Below are 25,112 nucleotides of genomic sequence, written 5' to 3' on the forward strand. Positions count from 1 at the left end.
CCGTCGGTGTTGCGGCGGAGTTAACACAGAGTTGCCTGTTAATCAGTTCACGGTCAACGCACTAAGTACTACTAAAAGCAGCCAGAATACGGGGATCTCACCAAGGATTCGCCGCCGCCGCCGAGAAAGGCAAGTCGAACCCATTGTCTCTTGAGGGATGGGTGCCGCTCGATTCGACTTCATTCGACCCGACGGCAGCCGAGAACCTGGCGGCAGCCGCTGCCGCCGCTTTCGAAGTCAGTCCCAGAGCCACGGTGTTAAATTCTATAAAAGGGTCTCGCGGGCATCGATCAAAAGATGGACGCCACTCTAAGCAGTCACTTGCAGAAGTGAAACTCGTCGTCCTCCTCATCATCATCATCATCATCGGAGTCTTTCTTCTGAAAGAGTCTTCTGCTCAGCTTTCTTATTTTTTCCCGCCTCCGAACGTTATTGCCGCTGCTCGAACGAACGGCGACCGAGCAATTTGCTATCGAACAAGTTCGATTTGCGGAGGCGCGAACATTTAAATTGTGCTCACCGGTGTAGCCATCACGACGACCCAGATCCTGGGCTGCCGACGGCGCAATGCCATCAAGCACAATACCTTCGGATGGGCGAGCGAGCGAGCAAGTGAACCGTCGTCGATAGAGCGGCGGAGAGACTTGCGAACTGACAAACGAGTGTTTTCACCGCACAAATGGCAATTAACATCGGTAACGATGCAGCGGCAGAAGCAGAAATACTCACTACAACGACGATTGGAGCCATCAGAACAACAAGCAAATCAACAATACCAGCATCAGCAACAACAGAGGTAAATCGACGATAGCTGGTCCGAACGCCGACAGCTCCAACGGGATGCTTCGGAAAAGGTGCCACCACCTGCCACCCCGCGTGCAATCAAATCGATCAGGAACCGTACGATCGAATGGTCAGTCGGTCGGTCAAGCGTTCGCCAAGTCCAGATGTTCCATACGAGCGTCTTCGAAGCCTCGACCATGAGACAAGAACACCTGAAGGCTTATGGAGAGGAACAATATGGGTCTCGACGCGCGGGTTTATGAATTCCCGAAGCGGACTGATGGGAATCGAGTAATTTCCCACGTGAATCGGAGGAATGAATATGGTGGAAGCCAGATTCAAGGCTCTTATTGTTTGCCACTTCTTTTCGATTCGTATCTCTGTTGTGACGGAATCGATAATCGCGTGATCAGACAGAAGAATCGTAGAATTCGATCACAGAATCGTAGAGTCGTGCACCCAACCAAACAATCGTCATATGACTGTTCTAATCAGCGATCGCCGGAACATGACGATATGGAGGCGTAAAATCGAGCTATCGGAAATTCCGCGCCAAATATTTCACGCCAATTCTGGTGGTCCTCATATGGGGACTCTACCGCAGCTCACTCCTACTCTGGCGATGCCGGCGGCGATTCCAGCTTACCGAATCGCAATTATTTGAAGAATTATAACTGCTGGTAGAGCATTACGAGGGTTTGGATACGCTGGCAATCGGACCCCGCGTCCTCAACAGCCATGAACGCCCTCAGGGCTCGGCGTTATACCGCAGTTTCAGTGCCGCTTCGAACCCATTGAGTCGCTGACACGTTTCTTGACGAAGTCGATAGAATGGACACAGGGAAAGAGATGGAATCAATTGGAGCAGGCAGGAGCATTCCCGGAATAGAAGAGAAAGTTAATTCGAGCTTTCTGGATTCTTCTTGGGTTACCCTACGCCCTCCTCGTTCAATCAACTTATCCGTTCGATCAATGGATCGATCAGAAACTCATGAAGCAATTTTCCGGCGAAACTTCGGCGATAATTCTCAGAAAAACGTAACTTCTGGCTTCTTTGGCTTGGGAGTAGTCTTCCTCTTGTTTTTTTTATCGATGCTAGTGAGGCTCAAGTCTCACTCAGCAGATACGTCTGTCCGCCGGTCGCTCGCGCGGCCCGTTTGTTCGCCGGCCCGCCCGTTGGTCGCAATTAAAAGCAAAAGGATCAGAACGTCGGAAACGAGACGAAGAGAGAAAACGAAAATTTCAAATCGTTTCCGAAGGCTCAACTCACGACTGGGCGTCGAGGAGTCCCGGGATTTCAAGTTGAACGCTGCAATCGTATCGACCGCAGCCGCCACCGCCCGGGACAGAGCGTGACCACTCTTTTTCCCTCCCGTACGGCAGTGGTCATGAAGACGACGACTTCCCTTCGTGGAATGAAATCGGAGGAGAAGAACGAGAGAGCCACGTTTCCTACGACGCTCCTACCCACCGGGCAATCAAGCGGCTTGAACGTTCCGACGTCATTCAGTCAGTCAAACGGACAGACAGAAAGCGAAGCCACGGGAGCGGCTCTGGGCCCCGGACTGCTAAGAGAATATGAGATTACAGTTTTTTCAACTCCATTTTTGCTTTTGAATCCGTGCATCATCTTCAATTCCCTTTCGCCCCTCTCCTCAGAGCACGGCTGCAACTCGCCACCTAAGATCATTGAAGCCCCGAAGTACCCGGTCTGGCTTCGGGAGTTTCTCGAAAAAAACTTCTGTGAGAAAAACCGCAGAATATACATACAAGAAGTATCATTATTCTGCTCGCTTATAAATTTGTTGGGTTCAATTGACTTTCATCCCGGTTGCTTGTCAAATGGTCATTTTGGAACGATTTGTGCTGCCGAGGAGTCGACGCATCCTGAAATCATCAGCTGACTGGCGCGGACTTTCGTATCGACTGAGGTGCACAGTGGCTATTACGGGTATCATGAGGGAATCTTTTGTGATGCATCAAATTGATCTTGCCAACTGAACGCTTCCGACTGAGGATCATTTGTGTTTGTCTAGCGAAAATAAAAATGACGCACGATTCCAAGACAGGTATCTCGAAATCATACACGAGCGATTGGACTACGTCATGTACGGAAGTTGCATCCGTGCGAACATCGTTGAGGTTCATCTTATCCGAGAGACGAAATTCTCCTCAGAACCACAGTCGAATTCTCTCGCGAAAGCTTCCAGCAGGGACCCTGAGAGAATTCGGAGGGACCGACTTCAGATACGACACGTTCGAGAACCCATCTTCCGAGCTCTTCGTTAGTCTCGTATATCAGCCTCGAGTCATCTGGTAACGAGGAGGAACTCTTTCCTCAAGATTTGGAATCGCAGAGAGCAAGAGTTCGTAATACAAATTCCATAGAGTGGTTCGAGCTCCCATCGACCCGCGCATCCCGGTCGGATGAAGGCTAAAGCGTATTACGGTCAACGTATATGGCAGCGGCAAAAGTAAGTCATATAATTGTAGGACAGCATAAATTTGCCGTTGATACACTTTGACGGGTGGAAAGCTATACGGCGGCCCGTCTTCGTCGACATAAATGTCTTTGGCCGAAAAAGCCAAAATTTCACCAGCGTCTCAGAAGAAGAGCGCATTCCCGGCCAGAAACAGCGCTGGTGGAAGATGGGCACGAGGAGAAGAGTTAGCCCCATAAATTCTGTTGGAACTGGTGCTACCACGCTATCGATCTGCGAAGAACTCTCGCTCCTTCCTCTTCTTCTAGTTTGACGCGTCTCCGGTTGATTCATAACAGAGAATATCGATCAGATCGAGCAGCCCTACGGTTCGCGAGCCGGCTGCCCAGCCTGGCCGTACATTATTATTCTCACGAGGAATGCCGCGGTTCTCGCACGGAGTCTGTCCTTTCTGATTCTCGCCGAATATCCGACAATCATTATCGCCGGTCCGACCTTCTTCGGATGATTGAAGAGCTCTTCCCTCTTAAGCGTCCGAGCGTACGGGAGGAAATCTCGTGCCCCCCGTGTGTCACTTCGAGGACCTACGGAGAGTTTCCAGGGTTTCCCTCTTCGGCGATAACGAGCCTCTCGCAGAAGTGTTCTATCTGGTGGCAGAAAAATAGATGTTCGCCATAGGAAGTATCGAATATCGCATGGGGCTCATCTGGTGTATCGCTTTCGATTCCGAATCGCTCGTCTCTCTTTTCTGTTATTGTTTACGCTTTGATTCCGTTCCACATCTGTTGAAACGTAACGACTTCTGTCGCGCCGATGAAATTCCGGTGGCTATGCCTCTTCTGCTACTCTGTTTCCAACTCCGGGGTCAACGAGGCGTAATCTCCGGAGGAATGGACGGCATGAAGAGCAAATGCGGAGGAGGACTGTCAGCAGAATTCCAAAGTCGTCTGAAGTTCGGGGAATGAGCACGAGCAGTAAACTTTGAATCGACGCCGTCCTCTTCCCAATCAAAGAACCAAAGTATCAAAGTGAGCATCGGCATACGCAATCAAACCATCGTATAATGTATGTTCGGAACTTCTCCGATGTCCGGATCGTATACGCCGAGCTCCCACAATGCAGAGTGAGCCTTGGAGAGGCAATAGAGCACATTCTAGAGATACGAGGCATCTGGCGTGGAACGCACTCTCCCACTCACTCGCAAAAGGAAACGGAAACCCTCGCTGTAATTGGGCGACACGGCCTTCGATTCGATTGTATTCGATGCCATTGTTGCGCCGTGGAACCTTCCATATGCCGCCGCGGTGCCGGTGCTCCCTTAAATTCCAGAGCTTTCATTCGCTCCTCCATAACGACGCCGACGCCACGGTAATCATAGTCGACGATAATGCATTATTTCCAAGCGCTAAGAAAATTTCTGTTCCTCTCGGTCGGCCCCTTTCCGAAAAGCCGTTTAGCCGCAAGTCGGGAAAAGACTTCGTGGAGTTTTCATGGACGATTCTCAGGGAGTCTCGAGGTACGAGAGCGGCGTTACTCTCGATAACCTTCCTTCGACATATTTGGTCGATTCGATTGCGCTGATTGATCAGAGACGCCAGAAATTAATCGGAATCCGAAACACCCGGAAAATATGAAATTCATCTTTTAACAGAATTCGTGCGTGATAATCACGCACGATTGAATTTTTCTCATCATCCCATTTCTCGAGGCACGATGACGCCGGCGCCGTGGGAGAAGCCCCCGGAAAGCACGTTCCGAAACGTCACGAATCAGCTTCAAGCCGCCAAGTTTTCCAAGATCCTCTCTACCCGTAGTTCCAACAGGCTCAATCGTCGATCTATACTTCGTTTCCGCCAGTAGATCGACGATCTCGAATGATCCTTTCGGTAGTTTGAGAATTAATGCCGGCCCTGGTTCCCAACCCTCACGGCGCAACTCGGATAGGATTGGACGAAGGGACCATCGTCGAATGGGGAATCAAGGCTTGCGCGTTGCCCAGAAGACTTCTGCAGGGGACTCGGAACGGCTCTTACAACTTACAACAATCGAGGCGACGACGAGAGCCTGCTCGGGACATGTATTCAGACCACAACAAGAGAATTCCGGAAAGAATGCCGCAGACGGTCGTTAGACCTTGCGGGGCATTCCGTCTGAGTCGAACGCCGGCGGATGACGTAATCGGGAATAAAATCCATCTTCCGGAAAATCGAAGTGAAAACGCCTCAAATCAACTCAGCATCGTCTAAAGGACATCGAACCTATTTGTTGTTGCAGAGCTTCTGTTCGTCAATCGCCTATTGTCTTCACATGCTGTTGCATCTTTTTCTTTCTTAGATGGCGTCATAAAGGCTGCGGAAGGATCTGGAGCTTGTTTGAGATTTTCTGTCAGCTTGACGAGCGGCGAATGAAGGGACCAACACGCGATCACATTTCTCGTTGACCGTTTCCTCGATGACTGCAGAGATCGATGGATCAATCCGAAGATCGATCGAAGGCGGCCGCTGAGAAGAATCTACCGCTGCCTTTCCGGTGAGACAGTTGAAAAAAACCTAGGCGACGTCGACGCTGTGTCCGGGCCCGATTTCGCTTCTGTTTGCTCTCGACTCGCGGAAGAATTTGTGGGGAGAATTATCCTTTCTGTCCGACCGCAGACAGAGGGAAGCAATCTCAGTTTGGCGATGACTTTATCCCCGTCGCTATCTTAATGAGGGAACGAAAGAGAGCGAGAGGTTAGAATTGTTTCTCTCGACCGTTGCTGATTCCTGCCGAAGAAGCGGAACGACGCTGAGAAAGAGCGAGCGGGTGGAAATGAGCGAGAAACAACGTTCAGAGAAGCCATCCAGAAGAACAGTATCAGTAGGAGCTACTTAAATCTCAGACGCAATGACCTCTTCGCTCCGTCGAACGACGACCGTAGGTGGTTTATTTGGAGAAGAAGAAGGAATACCTGCGATCAGAAACCTCCGAGATATAAAGGAACACAGCCTCTTCTTCCTTTTGTTCGTCCGCTCAGAATTTATATGAGAGCGTACAGGTCAACGATGCTAAAGAATTCGAACTCCGAATCGAATTCTTTTGCCATGAGCTAAAAATCTTCGCGGACCGTGGGAATTCTCTCAGCGAAAATGCGATATCCGGACACTGAGTGAGTTCCACGGGATCCCTGCGTCCCGAGTCACGACTGAGGTATTCAGGACTCGCCCTTCGGAGGGCCCAGGGGTGGGTACTCGGCCTGCGCACCGAGGCGATATCCGCAGTGCCGCATCCCAATTCCATCGTGAAAGAGGTCGCTGCTTCGAATCTTCGCCGACTGTATAGAGAACGGTTAGCATGGCTCCCTCGAGCGTTCAGTTGATATGTCCGCAGACGCGGTGGCGAGAATCGAATTCTGTTCAATGAAGCATTCGGATAGCAGCGATTGGGGGGAAAATCATGCAATGACGCTCTTTCTCCGGCGACCGACATCGACAATTATGATAGAAAACGTGGAAAAACAGAAATGTTCAAGTGTTTGTCGTTTGGAAGCGCGCGCATGACCACAATTTATCCAGTGTACGAGCGATTGGCAATGGGCGAACTGGAACACGGCGCCGCATCGCGTGGCGGATGTGGATGTTCCTCTTGGCTAGATACGCGTACACACTTCGTGAGGTGGGGGCGATCCGCCGGCGTCGTTCGCTGAAACTGGGACATTCAAAGCACAGCATCGGAGCCCGCGGCTCATTTGTTCCGCAGACGTGTTGCTTAGCTTTATTGCCGCTCTGTGGCAGGTTCCTGTCGCCGTCGCGAACCTGTTCTGCCTGCTCTGAGATTCCCCCATGCAGAATCCTGCGCGACCAGTGAGTTCGAAGATCCCGATTGTAGGAGGAGGGAAAAACGAGAAACTATCTAGGTACTACAATAATAAATGTTGATACTCTGTTGGTCCCAGGATTCCTTCGCCCTTGGTCTCTGAAAGAAGACACGCTTCCCGAAAGAGATCTTTGAGGGATTGTCCGGAAAAACGTTTCCGTCGAAGAAGAGCGCGAGGACCGAACAATCGAGTTCTGCCATTATTGCCGGTCATAAACAGAAGCACAGCAGAAATGCAGAAATCACACGCGACAGAAAATCCCAATTAAACCATTGTTCTCATTCGGCTAACGACGACAAATGCCCACGAGGCCACAGAACGAGCCACAACATTCAGCCGGACCGCATTTGGTGCCAGGTATTCTCGCGTAGGTTTTACGATCCGCTCGTCTGTTCATCACTCTATTCATCGACTTTCGAGGAAACTCCATCTTCGATGTAAATTCCCCCGAGAATTCTACTAGTGAACGAGATGCTTGCCGCAATCGCCGTCACGAACCTGGCGGCTCTGCCCACATACCGACATTCAGTCGGACGGACGGACGGATCTACCGGTCATGTAGAAGTAATTATCAAGTGGGTTTCAGAACGAGCACTTGCACGCCGCCGCTTCCAGAGTAGCCGCCAGTCAGACATATTTATTCACAAAACCACCGAATGTCGATCGGTAGCGAGGGGTAGAAACCGATCGCGTTTGGCTTCGACGTGCTTGCTGTCTCACTTTTGTGGGTTCCGTCTCACTGCACAGACCTTCACATGCGATCGCCTACCATCGATGGAGTGGTAGGCGGCTGTCGCTCATCACCTGTGTCTCCGGAGCTTCCCGCTATTTCATTGTTTCCGATCGATGGGGACAGACGCAACGGAATTCCAGACTCGAATCGCAACAGTGAAAACATCGGTAGTGAAAGTCAAAATTCATTCCGGGTTCGCTCGCTTCGCTGCTCGTCTAAGCGGGCGCGATCCAGATATTGTTGTAGCCGCTCTGTTCTATAACAATATGCTAATCAGAACGAGAAAGACACGCAGGCTTGATGAGCGAACCAAGGAACGGCCGAGAGTCGCTGCTCGCCACTTTCCTGACTGGTGATTCGACTTCCATCTCGTTTGGTAAGGACCGGGCGGCGATCGCCGATTCTCCGAGGAAACGCACGAGAAACGAGCCGACACAAGTCGACCGAAGGCTCGGTCGCATCCGAAGTCTCCGGGTCGGATGCTTCTGATTCAGATTCGGAATCACTGTCAGCCAGCTGACTGGTAGTTGACTCTGATTAAACAGCGGCGGCGGCATTCGAGCCGATGGCACTGACTGCTGAGAAGAGCGCAGGAATCAGTCAGAATTCTTCTCCACGGAATCGGCCACGACAACGACGTCGTCGTCGTCGTGAACAACGTCGACGGAGGAGCCCCGACGCCCAAGGAGGTGATTAGTGGACTGAGGGAGCCGGCCATGTAGCATGAGGGCCCCGATCTCTCGTCATGCCGAGTGACCGAGCATCCGAAAGAAAAAAGGGAGAAAAGAAAACGCCAAGCGCCGGTACGAAAAAACTTATCCTCGAAACACGCACGCGAACCGTCGTCTGCCACTCCGATTTCAGATCCGAGGTCATCGAACCGCACCTCATCCCGAGACAATCGCCTTCTCTTGTGTCTCTGTCGTCGTCCTCGTAACCTGAGCGACGGAAGCGGTTTCACATGTTACTTTCATCGCTTGGACATGCTCTCTTCTCAGTCGAAGCGGACAATCTCGCGGAGCTGAGATTTTTTATTTGGTTATTCATTTTTTTTCAATCTCAGAGCTGCCCCCCGAATATCCCAGAGCGAGATCCCCCGCGCTCTTCCCTCTCTTCGAATGCGCACGCGGAGCGATGATTCAGAAAGTCCATCGATCCCATACTTGAGCACGCGAAGCCACGAAAGTCGTGTCAATATGAGAGACGGTCCAACGCGGCGGTCGATTGATCGAAAGTTCTCCCGCTTGCTCGACCGATATCTCGCGGATTGGAGCCAAGAAATTGCGCAAATTACACACGAGAGGGGAATACAACAGAAATACATAAGCGAATCTGAAAAGTGAAAAATCGAATGCGTTCCAGTCCCAGACACGCACAGACGTCGCACCGGGACCGTGATGATGATGGAAGGGAGGGTAGGAATCGCAGAAAAAGATGAAAAGCCGATGAAGAAGAAGATGGGACGCCGAAGCAATAATCATAGAAATGGAATCAAACGATGAAAAAAATCGAGCGCTCGACCGCAGGCCTGTCGATTCGATGACTGACCATTGCTGACACCGCTGCGCCGCCGTACCTTGAGCCTCCTACCTCGGACAGAGGTGGGACAGTAACGGTAGAACGGATCCAATACCAACATTCGAGAATCGAGCGGGCCGCGCGGTGCTAACCCCGACGGACAGCCAGACAATAACCTCGTCTGACTGAGTGAGGAACAAGGATCAAGAATACGATACGGAGACTGTAAGTCCACAGGACAACCCTTTCCTGAGCACAGGTATCGTGGGCATTATCCCTGAGCATTCGAGCTCTCGCATATTGGATGGGGAACGCACATCAGAGGCGTCAGTTCAAGTCGACCCGGGAGGTCTTTCTCGAGTTCGTGTCTCGCTCGCGGGAAATCGAGAAGTGGACAAAAGGACGAGTTGGATATCCGAGCGTTCGCAGTCGACCACGAAGGATAATATGTTGCCGGCGTAACGACCAGACGATCTCTTGGACGCAGACCTTGGCGGTGCTCACGTCATTGGAAGCTCCGAATCTTAGGAATTCCGTCGGATCTCGAATGATGGGCTTTTGTTTCTCTTTCTTCACGTTGTTGCGCCGGCTTCGATGGGGACTGCCTGCTGAAGATTCGCCGGGGTGTGGGAGCCGAGTATCAAGGAGCGATTCCGATCCAAATCGTTCATGTGGAAAATCGGACCGCTGTGAAATTCGACTTTCTCGACCGCAAGCTGCCTATCATTCTTTCCTTCTCACTAGCGCTCGCTCCGCGGCTGGCTGGCCGGCGGGCGGGCCGGACGGACGGAACGACAAACCAACCGCGCAATTCAGTAGGCCATGATAGACCCGAGTGAACTCTGGTCGGCGGTAAGAAAAAAAGCTTCGTCCGAAACCTTCTGCGGACTCTTTCTTCTCTGTTTTTTCTGTCCGCCGTCCGGTATATTGAATCTCTCGTCGCCGGCTCCGTGGCGGGCGGAGGAATCTTAACGGAGAATAAAAAAAACAGCGAAACAAGAGAGCTTCACAGAGAAGACTTCGTGAGGTATCACCGAGTGTCGGGGTATTCCTTGGGTTTTCTCCGCGAGATTCCCGTCGAGACGCACCATCAATCCGGGGAACAATAGGGGTCAGCGCGAGTCAAGTGTGACCGGTGGAGAGAACGCATAGGCAAATTACAACGTTCTCCACAATTAACCGTAATAGTCTGGGACAGGCAATCACTGTAGTAAACTGGCGATAAACCTCGGTCTATGATCGTGTCCCTGTAACCGCCCGCTGTTTATTCATCTCGGCTAATCATCCCATGCCTTTCGGGTGAAGTCCTCCGAAAGCATTCCCCCTTGACAAGACGAGCCGGTGATATATTCATCCGACTGTTTGTTCGTTCGTCTGGATCAGAGCGATTTGACAAATCCAAAGATTTCTTTAGAGCTCAATTTTTATTTCATCCGGGTAGAGCCAATGGCTGATGATGATGACGACGATATTTACGACTACACGATGCCCTTGCAATTGTGGGATAGCAGTGAGCCGAGCAGGACTGCCTCTTCAGCTTCTGCAGTGAAGCAGTGGATTGCGGCAGCCACGCGGAATGCAGAAGCGATCCTCTACAGGAACTCGCGTCTTGTGCGTTACGCGCCGCGAGGAACTTCCGCTTTCGGTTGCGTAAACTCTCATGCGAACTCACAGAAATTGAGATTGATTTAGCCGAACACCCAGAACCGCAGTTTGATTCCGTTCCGTGAAAGGGAGAAACGGAAAAGCATCATGAGTTGCCGATAGCTGACGGCTCGAAACGACGATGAAGGAGGCTTCCATGCCAGGAGATGAACCTCGATGCTGTTCGACCGGTGACGATGACGGAGACGACTTCGACGATGACGTCTTGTCTTGACTGCAGTGGATGCCCGGAGCAATTGAACACAATTATTTCGCGAAATTCCGCATCCAAACTCCTTTGAGTCGGGTCTCTCCCCGAGCCGTTATGTTTCTCCTTAACGATGTCAACGAGTGACAAGTCTCCCTAGATGAGAAACACGAGATAAGCCGAATGTTTATTTATTTATTTATTTATTTATTTATTAGATTTACAGTTTGTAGGAGAATATCTCGCTGGCACAAGGCCGCAATTTAATATGAAGAATTACATCGATAGCAGATGTTTTTTGAGCAAACGTTTAAAGGTTGACAGGGTTGCAGCTTCTCGGATCTCCAGGGGGAGTTCGTTCCAGACTGACGACATTTGAGAGATAGGCGCCACTCTTGTGGCCTCCAGTGCAATGTGTTGGCTTTTTATGATCAGAAGTCGCGAAGGGCGATCCGAGCAGAAGAACTCAGGGGCCGGGAAATGAGGAAAGGTCTCAGGAAATCTGACGTAACGAAAGGCAAGACATGCGACTCGGTAAACAAAGATTCCGTAGATGTCCGGGATAGATAGCTTTTTGAAGAGATGAGAGATCGGTGCCCCACGAGGGTATCCATAAACTGCCCTCAGACCATTTCTCAGGGCAATCTGTATAGGTCGAGAGTAGGACACAGTCCGCGGAGTACCCCACACTGGAATACAATAGGCGAGAGAGCTGATGTAGAGCACACGAAAGACATTTAAGAGAGTTGAGCGAGCGAATCCTAGCCTGCGAAGTCTATGGAGGCAGTATGAAAAACCAGCGAGTCTGCCCTGGAGGGCGGCAGCATGACCCCACCAAGACCATGAGTCGCTGAGGATCACACCCAGGCAGGTGGTCCGGCTCGACAGTTGGAGAAGGATGCCATCGAGAAAGACTTCGATCCGAAGCTCACCGCGCCTTGACGCTCCCGGCCGGAAGAGTAAAAGCTTCGTTTTGGAAGCATTTATGACAAGTCGCAGCGATCGGAATGTCTTTTGTACGGTTTCTAGAAGAAGGTTGAAAGCACAGACATCCGCGTCGAGATTTGACCGATTTGCACTGAACAAGACTGTCGTGTCGTCAGCGAATGAGACGAGTTTGAGTGAGGGCGAGAGGGAATTTGAGCGTATGAGGAGAACGTTGATATATATAACGAACAAGAGGGGGCCCAGAACTGAACCTTGGGGCACGCCATAATTAATAGGACACGACTTAGACTCTGTACCAGCAGCAACAACCCGGATTCTTCGATTCCGCAGGAACGAAGAAAACCATTCGCAGCTAGGGTCGTCAACCCCGAGATAGGAGAGCTCCCTGAGGAGGATGTCGTGGTCGAGAGAATCGAAAGCCTTAGAAAGGTCCAGGAAGACAGCGATGACATAGCGGCCGCGGTTCCATGAGTCCATGACGAATTGCTTGATCTGAAGCAGCGCACTCTCCGTGGACCTATCTGGCAAAAAGCCGTGCTGACACGTCGATAACAGTCCAGAACTGAGGAGAAATGGACGTAACTGGAGGAGGACGCATCGTTCAAAGAGCTTAGACAGGAAAGAGGAAAGACTGATTGGTCGGTAGTTACCAGGACTTCCGACATCCCCCTTTCCCTTGTGTATAGGAACAACACGAGACTCTTTGAAAGCACGCGGATAGATCGAGTGTCTTATCGATAGATTGAATACGAAGGCAATCGGCACTGCCAGCAGGGCTATGGAGGCAGCAATAACCTTGGACGGGACCATAGAGAGAGATTTACCGTAGGTGACCTTCATACCAGCGATCACATCTGGAAGAGAATAGGGGTCAACGAAGCGGATAGAGAACGATGGGTCAATCGTACAACCGTCGACAGGATCACAAGGGGGAGTAGCACCCGCCTGGGAAAGGACTGATGTAAAAGCTCTCTCCCCAACCTCCGAGAAGAACTCCGCGAACCTGTCCAGTTTGCACTTGATTTCCGCAGGAGAACCCTGAGAGAGGAAGGCAGCAGCCGTACGATCCCGAGATCGACCACACGAGGAGTTGATGAGTCTCCAGAGCTTACCGCCAGAGCGGCCCACTCTCGAAACGAGGACGGAAGTATATTTTGAACGTGCTATAGAAATGAGTTTTCTATAGCGCTTTAGACAAGAGTAGAAGTTTCTCTTGTCCCTTAGGACTCCACGTCTAGAAAAAAGCTATGGCCGTACATCAGGGAGTGATCTACGCGAGGGAAGAAAGGGCTCTAGAGTACCAGGGCCTATCTCCGGCTCGGACGACACTGGGAACCTTGGGGAATGCAGAGTCGTATAACTCATAGAGCATGGAATTAAAGAGATCATGTGCAGCGTCAACGTCGTTGCACCCGTATATCCGGCTCCAATCGAAGGCCTCCAGAGCAGTATGAAAGCAAGAGTAATTCTTTTTGCTGAAGATACGGCGCTCTGGATGTGCGTTCGAAGAAGGCAGGTCGAGAAGTGTGAAGGAAAACCTAACCGCCACCGGAAGATGGTCGGAGAACTCTAGGCTGTTTGAAATAGATACCACCGCGTCGCGCAGACTGTCACCCGACGTGATCAAGGCAGGATCCAGAGGCCGGTCGAGTGACACATCTGTGTAATGGCGACAACTCCAGTTCACTCATGCTCGAGCAGAAACTAGGGGTTGGTGGATGGGTGGAAAGAAGATCAATATTTAAATCCCCGATAATGAGGACTGAAGACGTAGATGGAGTTTGGGAGAGCTTTTGACTTAGAAGGTTGACAAGACGATCAGCATGCATAACATGACTAGAGTAAAGAGCAGCCAAAGGAGCGACTCGGATCCAGCACCGATATTAACAATAACCGCCTGTATAGATTCGTCGTCAGTCTGAAAACTCTCCCAGCCGGTAACAGCGACAGAGTTTTCGACAAATACCGAGACACCTCCATAGGAGGATTTTCTACAGGTATGATAGTGGGAAAAACCCTCGATTTGATAGACAGGAGCTTCTAAGAGCGAGAGCCATGTCTCTGAGCAACAGATAATATCATAACACTTAGAAAACCTTGCAATTAATAGGTCGAACTTGTAGACCTGTTTGAGGGAACGGGTGTTGATGTGGATGATGCTGAGAGATGAGTTTAAGTCTGAGTCAGCCGTCGATAGTCAGACCTTCGGATTCACGTGAGCGGGAGGCACCACATTCTCCCCCGGCACCCCCGACGAGGCAGGAAGAGGCGGCGGGACGGCGACCAACCGTGGACTCCTCCCCATCCGTCACCTCGGACTCCACCGTCCCCGAGGCACTGGGCGGCGAGGCAAAGTCCGCCACACGGGACTGTAGAAGTACTCCCACAAATGGCTTGAAACAGATGCCGGCGGGCCAGATTGACCCGGTGTTGAAAGTGTCAGCAGAGTCTCTCGGCACCCCGACAACGAAGGAGGCGTGATTTTGGTTTTCACGTTGTTTAAATTTTGAGACTGTCATGACCTGATCAGAGAACCCCAGACAGTGCTCCAGCATGTCCTTGGCCGTAGTCTCAGGTGCAAGCCCAGTCACGAATAGCTGGTAGGGTAATCCAGCAGTATGAGAGCGAGAGCGCGCGGGCAGGCCCCGTCTCGGAGCAGCTCTCAGTCGCGACTCCCCGGCGCCCGAGCCCCTAGTGATGGGCCTCGGGGGACGAGAAGTCGTCCCGTCCGGTCGAGCGGATTTGTCGGGAAATCCCCGAGCAGACCCGTATTCAGGCGGACCCCGGTCGTGGGACCCAGCCCGATCCCTATGAAGCGGCGTAGCGTGCCCATTGCGTCCCTCGTACCCACGATTGCTCTCAGGGCAATGAGTATTAACCACACATCCAGCCGGCCTCACCTCTCGGCCCAAACACACTCGCTCAGTCCAGGCGTCACACACTGAAGAGATGGAGTCAAGTCATGTTACTTAAACCGATGTCGGCGCCCAGCCCTGCGCAGCGACGCCGGGAAATCGGACTGCGCAACGGAGAGAAGTCTCCGATCAATAGCCATTAACGCTTCCAAGAGCTGTTGCGGCGAGCGAGCGGACAGGTTCGTCCAGACCGGTGCGAGCAAATGAAGATATCAACGAGAATTATTGATACTGATACTCAAACGCTCAGGAGTCAATGTTCATGAGCACGCACACATAAACACGCAGAATCCAAACGCGTAAATCGATTACCACGCATCTGTAATACGGTAGCGATGAGCGGACCGCGCGCGCTTGATGTAGGTACCGATCGCGCCGGCTGGCAAACATGCGTTCCAGTATAATGGGCCACGTTTGTCCTGCGTTCGGTCTGTGACAGGGAGAGCTAGCTCCGCGGATGTATATTTCGGTCTCCTCCGGTGATCTCGCCGCGATCCAGCTCCGACCGTGGCGATTGTATATCACCTTGTCGTGATTGGGGCTCCGTGAGTTTTCAGAATAATTTCATCTGCGCTCCTAATGACCCCGAGTGAGCCGATCTTCCGCCGGCGGCATCCTCGAGATATCTGTTCAAATAAACGACGACGCCCGGCAAAGACATCAACATTGTATCGTCCGCACGGCCGGCGGGGGAAACTGTCGCAGAACACGCGACGTTTCAGTTTGCGAGAAGCCGGAGCTCTATAGTACTTCGATCCCAGTTTCGCTTCTGTTTGCTCCTCTGTAAGTGCCCAATGTGAGTGTTTGTTTGATGGTGCTCCCCGAAGTAAGTGTTTGTGATGGCGACGGAGTAGCCGCTTTGGACCATCCACAAACGGTCCTTCCGAGATTGAACAGAAGCTCCGACATTCGAACGCGCTGTTGAACGGCTTGATTGTCTTCTGACTTCGGACGCAGTTGAACGATCGCTAGAGGAGGAACAAACTAGAGAGCGAAGAAGATGCAGTCCGATCCCTGGCGACGAGGCTTCGCCTAATGAAGCAAGATATCAATGGCAAGCAGGTCGAACTCGTGCGGGGCGAGCTCCGCATTCAAGGGGTCGCTGAGGTCGTCAATCACGTGATTTCCCAGCCGGCGGTCGTCCACGAAGGCGTTCCATATCTCGCCCACAATTACTTAACCAATTAACCGATCATCGAAAACTCACCTGTTGCTCAGAGACTGCCATTTTCCGCGTCCTAGCCTTTGTTGTCGATTGGGGATCTGAAAGGAAGAGGGAAGTTTTGGCCAGTCGGGTCAGAGATTTTGAGATTTTTCCCGAGAGTCTAGCCGATTCGTGGTCCACGAACTCGACATGCTCCCGATCGAGGAATCGAGAGTTCCGCAGCTCATTCTGCAGAACCAATCTGGACAGACTGGGAGCGGAAGAGACAGAAAAGAGACGAAGTAATTAATCAGGAATTTTCGAAAGCCAGTAGTTTACTTTGGAACGCTCGCGCTCCATTGATCGCTGGATGCCTTCGAAGTCTTCACAACTCGAAGGAGGAAAAATAAGGCGATGTTCAAATAACAAATGCCTACAACTCAATTTCGGCCGGAGAATCCGTGCTCGGAACGCGCGAGGGGTCTCATTTTTTCATTGATTTATTCTACGCGCACTTGTCCGCTTTTTCGCGGACGATTTAAATTCAGAGCCGGCGATTTTTCTTCGAATCTTTACCTGGATTTATTACCGGGGGAAAGCGCAGCGCGGAACGTACGCAACCCTCAATGAGTCGCTGGCTCAGGAAAAGGCGACGTTGTACTCACGAGACACGCTACCTCTCGGAAAGAATCCCGTCTGCATATTCCCGAGGGCGGGTAACCTCATTGCGATCGTCTCTATGGGAGTTCTTTCTGGAATTTCTTTCAAGCCCGATTTGAAAAACTCGATGCATCGATAGCAGCGTTAGCGAGCGCGGAATGTCCGTCAACATTAAACACGCTACTTGGAAGTTCGCCTGATCGGCCGGCCGGTTCCGAAAGAAAGGAAGGAAGAAGAAAAGAAAGCCGACAAGCGTGGAGTGTGACCGACACGATGTTGCATTGAGAGGCGGCTTGGCTGGCGGGTCCATTTGGTGGTCATCAGAAATTTGAAAAAAGCGAAGACTGTGGCACTGTGTCAAGAATTGTATGCGATTCTCTGTCCGAACGCCGACAGCGGGAGAGTACACCCCACCAACACTACCACAAACACCGGGTTCGACACAAACTCCATCGTGCGTTGCCGCCGCCGAAACCGCCACCAAAACCGCTGATAAGACCTCGTGACCTCTCCTCTTCTATTCACGAGATTTGTCTTTCTTTTTAAAAGGCATCGTCCCATCCATTCGGCGTCGTCTGAAGCTACGACGCCATTCACTAACAAACAAAGGACCTCATGAAGGAGTTTCGAAAATCGCAACAGAGAGAAGGAGGTAGAAAAACTGGTTGATGCGGTGAAGGCAGCGAACGACATTCCCCATCGAGCATTCGTTTATGGTTACGTGATTCATCATTGCTCGCCGGGAACGCTTCCAATCAGAGCGGATTCGCCCGTTCCTCGATAACCATGAGCACGTACACGAACAGATTAATCAACACAGCGAACTTTATTTAACTCCATCAAACCGGGTTCAGAGATCTAACAGCAGATTTTTCGGTCGGAATTCGTTCTCTGCTCCCCGCGTACTACTTCCCGGAGAAATAATTCACAGTTTTGTCGGAGAGAAATTCCAAAACGATTAAAGCTCCCAACACCGGCGATTTCGCCTTTGGTCCGAGCAGTGTTTTCTGAATTGAGGTAGGCGCCTAAAGGAATGAGGTCTCGTAAAAAGCCGGCGGTCGAATTTAATTTCGATGCTCCGGGTGCTCAATCTCTCACGGTCACATCACAGTCAGCCGTTCCCGACGCGGACAGGCTGTTCATATATGTCATCGTACCAATGGGATTCAGAATCGGATTCATATGAAGCTACACGGGGATCCTTCCCCTCTCCTGCGGCTAATACCCGCCTCGGAGCCCATAAATTGGAAAATAAAAGGTCCCGACTGCCACCGGAGCTATCGAATGGCAGATTGAAGAGATTTTATCGATCTGAGTCACTGTGCTTCCACGCCGGGATGAACCTTTGGTTTTGAAGAGATCCGTAGAAAAACCGCGTCTGCCCCCTCTCTCCCTCCGAGTAGAGAATTTTGAAGTCTATCGTATTGGACTCACCCTCGAATTGTTAGAAAGTCATAGGAGAGATGCGGTTGCTCCAAGGAGGAGACTAACGAGAGGCGTCCGCGATTTGTGGGCGCTATGCCGAGCACTGACATCGCCCGTGATGTCACGAATCACGAATTCGCAGGAGACCTCGATTGAGGACAGCAGACGTACGATCGTAAGCAGAGAAGCTAACGGCCCAACCGGCGTTCCGCGTACACGCAAACGAACCCCTTCCTTCGGAGAAGACTTTCCTTTCGAGGAAGATAAACCCCGACTTATATAATCGTACGTAGTCGCTGACACCGCCGACGCTGCTTCTATGTACTGACGGATCAACGCACGGCGGCGATCGAACGCTTGGTCGGTCGGTAACATTGAACGTTTCTCGCGGGCACTGTTACTGTTACCGTAACCCACTTCGACTTTTCGTTTTGCTATCGGTGTGCAGCGTCACTAAAGGTTATCGCTGAAGCACCGGCACCAAGCAGGCGAGCGAGCCAAAAGGGCCAAGTTCAACGGAGACCAATCTGAAACGGGGAAAAAATCCGCCGAACATCCCGACGATCCCCGGCAGCGATCGGAGCCAGGAAGGGAGCATGATTGTGAGACGAAAAATTTTATAAATTTCATAAGCCGCCATTCGGGCCCCTCTCCAAACCTTCGGATGAGTTCGCGATAATCGACGAAAAGAGGAAAGCCAGTCTCGCCGCTGCGGCCTCGCCCAGGAAACACTACACCAAGGAAACATGTCCAGGCTTGATTCCCATATCTATCTGGAACGCCATAGCGCGAATGCAATCTCTACTGACCGGAGAGTTTTACAAGGAGTACATATAAATTATCGTTATTTGAATTTCCCCCTCACCCATGAAAAGTGCCGTTGCTCGTTGGACGAAGATGATCAGCTGTTAGCCTCGGGCGCATTCTTTCAGTCGTGATCCGGATCACCTTCATGGCCCTCATGGGAGTAGTCCTCATCATCTCCCATACGATGATCGTTGTTATCGGTATGATCTTGAAGATCAGTGACATCATCACCGCAGCTGTCATCATCATCCGGGCGATTATCGTGAAAACCTGCTCATCAGACATAGAAGTTGCGTGTTCATGGAACTTTCATACTCGCGACTGAAGTGCTGCAAGCGAGACCTGAGGTCGGAGGCTTGTCCGAATTAACGATGTCAATAATGAAGCTGCATTCTCTCGATTCAAGATTTACTCTGCACCGAACGAACCGAACAGTGATTTTGATGCGGAGCCGCAGCGATTCCCCTTCCACATCAGAATCGTTCGCAGATGCTTGCGAGCTCCGAAACGTGCGATAGATCACATACTGCCGAACAATATAAGTGGGTTCTGTACCTCTAGATTGAAACGGCAAGGAAACAAAAGGCCACCTTCCTATCGAATGCTAAAGTAGTTTCGCGGTTAACGGTTGTTCGTCGATCCAGGGTCAGAGGTGACCGAAGACGAAGCGAAGAAAGACACGTAGGAGGGAACAGCAGAAAACAAAGTCGGCTGAATCCCCTCCAAGGAGGAGAATTGAGCGAGCATGACCATCGGACAGGCATCGCCAGACATTGACCGGTCACTCAGATTCCCGATTCTCGAATGATTGATCTCCTCTGATTCCCTTGTCTCTGAATATTCATCTAGTAATTCTACCCGTTCGTGAGTATCTTCGAGACTAACGGAAGTTTCGTCTAGATCCTTCTTCGCGCCACCACGGAGTCTATAGCCTGAGATCTGGAGAACATGCTCCATCTAGTAGTCAACCGTGCGACGCTCACCACACCCGGTTCACATTTCGGCCCTCGACTTTATGAATATGATGATATATGAGATGCTGTCCGAAAACCCACGAGCTCTGGCTACATTTCGCTTGGGCATCTTTATCAGGCATCGACCGCGATCTGTTTTGAAAAATCAACCACCGAGCTCGTATCGTCCAGCGGGAGATATATCTCGCATTCTGAGATATCCTTCATGATTAGCTTATCTGTCATGCTCCGCTCCGTCGTAGTGAGTTTGCGTTACTGATAATCTCGGTTGCAGTGGGAATCCGTCGGGAGGGAATTCGACCGAAAAAATCCATGCGCATCCGTTTCGTCGATGATTATGGTCTACGCGGAAGCTCATGGTATATTCCGAGCTCATGACGATTGTGGAAAAAAAATGAAAGATTCATTCAAGGAAAACCCGAACGACTTCCCTGCGGTGTTTCCGACTCGATGATACTATTGACATTGGATCTAGTGGGAATGCGCTGCTTCCGATTGCTGCGATTATTCACAGGAATAACACCATCATTCGTGTTCAATCACGAAGACCAGAAATCGTCCTAATTCCGTACTCTAAAGGAAGTCGGTCGGGCGGGAAAGACTTTGGCGATGCTGCCAGTGTCCGCCCAATGCCTTTGCCCATTTCCCGCGCGAAGGCATTCGGAGAGATTCATATGAATCTCTCAGATTAATGAGTATGCCCCGATTGCGATCGAACGGACGCTCGATATTTTTCTGATGATGTCCCGGGACGAGAAAGCAGTAGTCGTCTGGATTTTCTGTCACGTTGTTTATCGGGATGGACAGAACGAGGGCTGATCTATCGATCTGATAGAGAAAGAAAAGACTCGCCAATTTCTGAAGCGGAGTTCTACCGTCGATCGTTCGTTTCGCCTCGGAGCCCGTGTCATTGAAGATTTGAATTCAAATCATTCGAATTGAAACGGGTAATGACGGTCCAACAATATGTACGGGAGACGCCGGAGTATCTGACTAGCGGGAAGATTCAGCGCGATTCTAACAGAAATGACTCATGCAATGAGCCGGTCCTTGGAGAGAATGGAGCCCTAACTGGGCAGAGCAGGAAACCAGTCTACACGTCCCACGGCATTGCTTGAACTTAAGGCCCATTTCCCCGTTGGAGGAGACTGGCCGAGGACATATTGCCCATGGGGGTCACGTTTCGCGTGAAAAGCGTCGCTGGATGCTGGAGGAAGAGTGAATATTCTACTAGGCCGAGGAACCAGTTTTTTTTGTTCTGCAGAGAATTTCCAATTCTGAACAGCCGCAGCGTTATCAGCACGAGAATCGACATCAAGAACAACAGATAGATCGAACGAGGAGCTACTCCCAAAATGAAAAGAAAAACAGGAGCCACGACACACTCTTGCCCGCGCCTAACCTACATATCTCCGGTAGCGACCGATCACCTCACCGGCAAATCTGTCTATTCCGCTCGCGAAGACGAGCTCGACGTACAAACGGTTTCTGGATTCGTTTCTGAAGATTTTGATCACTCGGTCCGCAGATGACTCTGGTCTGTCGGTTGGCTGGCTGGTTGGTTAGCTGACTGGTTGCCGGTCGATTCGGTGCTTTGCGATGTTCACCATTAATCTTGTCGTGGAGACATCTCTGGCGCGAAAGGTCGCGAGCAGCACTGTGGCTGCAGTTCCTTATTCCTGTTATTTTCGCTTCTTCCTCCACTTTTTTCTGCTTCTGCTGCGTCTCCGCCTGATAGTTAGTGATTCGACCGACTCGGTCAGATGGCCAACATCTGCGCCGATCAGGACGATATATAACCATCCCGTTTTCTCCGTTATACATAGGTAAGTACTTCCAGACTTTACTCGACGCTTATATCTGCCGGTGGAGAAATTCCTATCGATCTATTTCTCCCTCTCTCTCCTGAGCCGAGAAAACTTCCTATGCCCTGTCGATTTTCCGCCTCTACGGATGCATGCCGAATCCCGACACCGGATTCGTCTTCTGTCGGAGAGGTCGGTTGTTGTGGTGCTGAGCGAACTTCACCTTGGCGACAACAATCATTATTATTATTGCTAGTCAAGAACGCCCAGCTCGGCGAACGTGTTGTGCTGAGAATTCGGCGACAAAGATGTCGGCGTTGGCGACGACTGTCGCGCGTAGAGTTAGACGCTTCAAGTGCACTAAGAAGAGCTGTCGTTTTTTCTCCCTTCGTCTTCACACCTCGCCCCGACCTTCCGACGATCTGAACAGAATCTTCATGATAACAATGTCGGATAATCTTCACTCAAGGACTCTACGCCCCTCCAACAAGCACTGTAAGAGCTCGCCTTATCATCGACAGAAGAAGCGACGACCAGAAGCGTCAGCAGAACTCAAACCACAAGGAAATGATTCCGGATTCTCGCCACAGACCCAACGAAGAGTGACCGGATCTTTGTCCAGACTCTGTTTTAGCCATTAGGGGTCTCTGTACGAGTAGGCTTGAGATAAGACCCGCTCTAACAATGATGAGGGTATACGCTTCAGCAAGACATCCGCGGAAATTCTACGACTGTCGCTGTTTGATGGTCAAGCCGCCGAAGTTCAAGTTGGCTCATCTGAAACGAAGCACGGAGCTGCAAAGTTGCTCTTGAATTGCTCCGACTCGTCGACCGACTAGGTCCCCGCTGAGCTATTCGCGAACGTATCGGGGGAATCAGTCTCATCGCTGAAGAAGAATCGATGCTAGACAGCCGACGTTGACGAACGAGAGAGATCAAAAGCCAGTCACAGAAAACGAACTGAAGACAATCGTGGGTGGTGCCACATTGAAGTCACAGCTGACCGAACCGTGAGTCGCGAACGAACGGTGCTCCTTCAACGCATCGCCCGTGAAAAACGTAAGCCACTACCGCGTCACGAGGGTGTCTCTTCTGAGACTCCGGGTCGACATTTCTTCCCCGCAACCAACGGGAGTGAGCGGGTGGGGGAGCGCGGCGAAAGTGTTCCAGGTTTGGAGAAAACTTGGAGGAAAAAAATAACGATCGGAAACGTGATCTGAGTAGGCGAGTTTATCGCAGTGACATATCTGTTCCACAATGAAAGCGAGCGTCACCAGTGCCGCACGAAAAAATGACCGATATTTCTTCGAGCACGACGGGATCAGAGCCGCTGTTGCTAATGATGACACCGCCACCACCAACACAAGTGCCCATACCGGTACCAGAATCAATATTGCAACCGATAAAATTCTTCTGGGATTCAAATTCTGACGGTGAGCAGACGAAGAACCTCTTTCGTTGCGCGTGTGGCACTCACTTCGACCCCCCATCTCGATTTCAAACTAGCTTCGGGAGCTAAAATGTAGAATTCGACGACGATCTCCTTCGGCTCGTGAATTTATTAGCTTCAGGCAGACGACGTTAGTCTGGATTTATTCCAGTGCTTTTCGGTCCGAATCAGCTGAGCTAGCCAAGCCGAGCTGCCTCGCAAGTCCGAAGCAAAACAACGCCAGACTATGAATGATTCGACGAAAATCCGACTAAAATCTGAAACGAGCCCCCCTCCTCGTTCGCCAGCGGGAATTTTGAGGATGACCTTATGATTTACCGCGGATAGGAATGATCACGACAAACATGTCCGGAGACATATCGCGCATGACAAACATGACTTCAGTGCGATAAGGCTCAGGAGATAGCGCGCTGTCGAACCGACCAGCTGAGAGGTCCGCGGCGTCCCGAGACTCGATAACCTTGCGATGAACGTCAAAGAAAAATGGAAACCGTTCAGGATTCCCATGGTTCTATCCTGTCGTCGTATTTCATTTTCGTCATCTGTCTGCTCTTTTACTTAATTTTCCTAGCTCATTTGAGCATTTCAGCTCCATCCGGGACTCAGGAGGCTACCGGTAGCGGAAATACCTCAGGTATCACGCAGTACCACGGGATTCCTACGAGGTAGGTATTCGTCTTCCGAGAATTTTCTGGTTCACTTGAAGTCGACGAGGATCGTGGTTTGGAGAGATTGCGAACGTCACTTGAGTCTACGATAGCCCGCGCCCTTGCCTCAGTCCGTCTGTCACTGGGAACGAACTATCGGCGCTTGTGTTGTGACGACGATGATGATGAAATAAAGTTACAGCCGTGACAATGACACGCTGCGGCAAACAGACCAAGACGTTAACAATGGAAGAAGTGTCGAGCCCACTACACAATTAGTTTTGTCCACTCTCCTCTATCTGTTTATTCTCGTTCTCATTCTTCTCCATGTGCGGTGACTTTCTCAAGCCCTTACTCACTCGAAGAGCGCCGTCCCACCGGCCTAGCCCACCACAAAAAAAACCACCTCGTTCTCCTGCAACCGTTATACACACCACCGCAGCAATCCGACCAATCTAACGGAACATTCCATTGTGTATCATTGCAGATAGTCCAAGACAGCTTTGATTCTTGAACGTTGCGCGGGGAACTTCGCATTAACGAGGCGTGAATCTCCTACTCGACCTCGTGGATCAGAATTCCAGTCGGCCGTCCCTTGTCGGGAGAGAAAAGTCGAATTTTCGCAACAAAAAAGTCTCGAGCACAGCCGCTCTTCCAACTAATGGGCGAGATTTTGAAGCTGGTAGTCGGAATAATCGGCAATCATGAATGCAGCTGTTTACAACTCGCTTGTCTACAAACCTCGATCCCTCGAGAGATTAGAAACAAAGCCGCGGCACTTGATGGCAACGATTTTCCCGCTACTTCAGAAAACAAGAACGTTCAACTTGATGCTCGATCCTCGTGCTAATGCCATAATTCAGGATGGCGCGGATGCTCTTCACTGTTCTGCTCCGAAAAGCTTCCGAACCGACAAGTGTAACCAATGTTCCCGTTCAGAGTGCTGTCAATGGCAAAGGCTCGAGTCTCAAGCAGAAAAAAAATGAACATAAAAATCATATCCCAGTGGAAAACGCTCCGAGCAACAGTGGTTTGTCTCGCCGCCGACAAAGTTCCTTCAGCTGCTGACGTTTTTTTCGGAAAAATTGCCTTTTGGAACATTCGCGGATCTCCGTGATGATGACGAGTCGGCAATCCGGACAGCGGTAGTCGCGATC

The 25,112-nt window shown here is 50.9% G+C and overlaps 1 protein-coding gene across 1 annotated transcript in view; it reads right to left on the bottom strand.

Moving 5' to 3' along the window:
- Positions 1–25,112, bottom strand: part of spir (spire type actin nucleation factor) — a 105,924-nt gene that overhangs the window by 53,252 nt on the left and 27,560 nt on the right. The window contains exon 2 of the mRNA XM_029111500.1: positions 16,251–16,306. Within this exon, the coding sequence (XP_028967333.1) occupies positions 16,251–16,306 (56 nt within the window). The remainder of the gene's footprint in view (positions 1–16,250; positions 16,307–25,112) is intronic.

Source organism: Galendromus occidentalis, unplaced genomic scaffold (genome assembly GCF_000255335.2).
Source record: "Galendromus occidentalis unplaced genomic scaffold, Mocc_1.1 scf7180000077446, whole genome shotgun sequence".
NCBI lineage: Eukaryota > Metazoa > Arthropoda > Arachnida > Mesostigmata > Phytoseiidae > Galendromus > Galendromus occidentalis.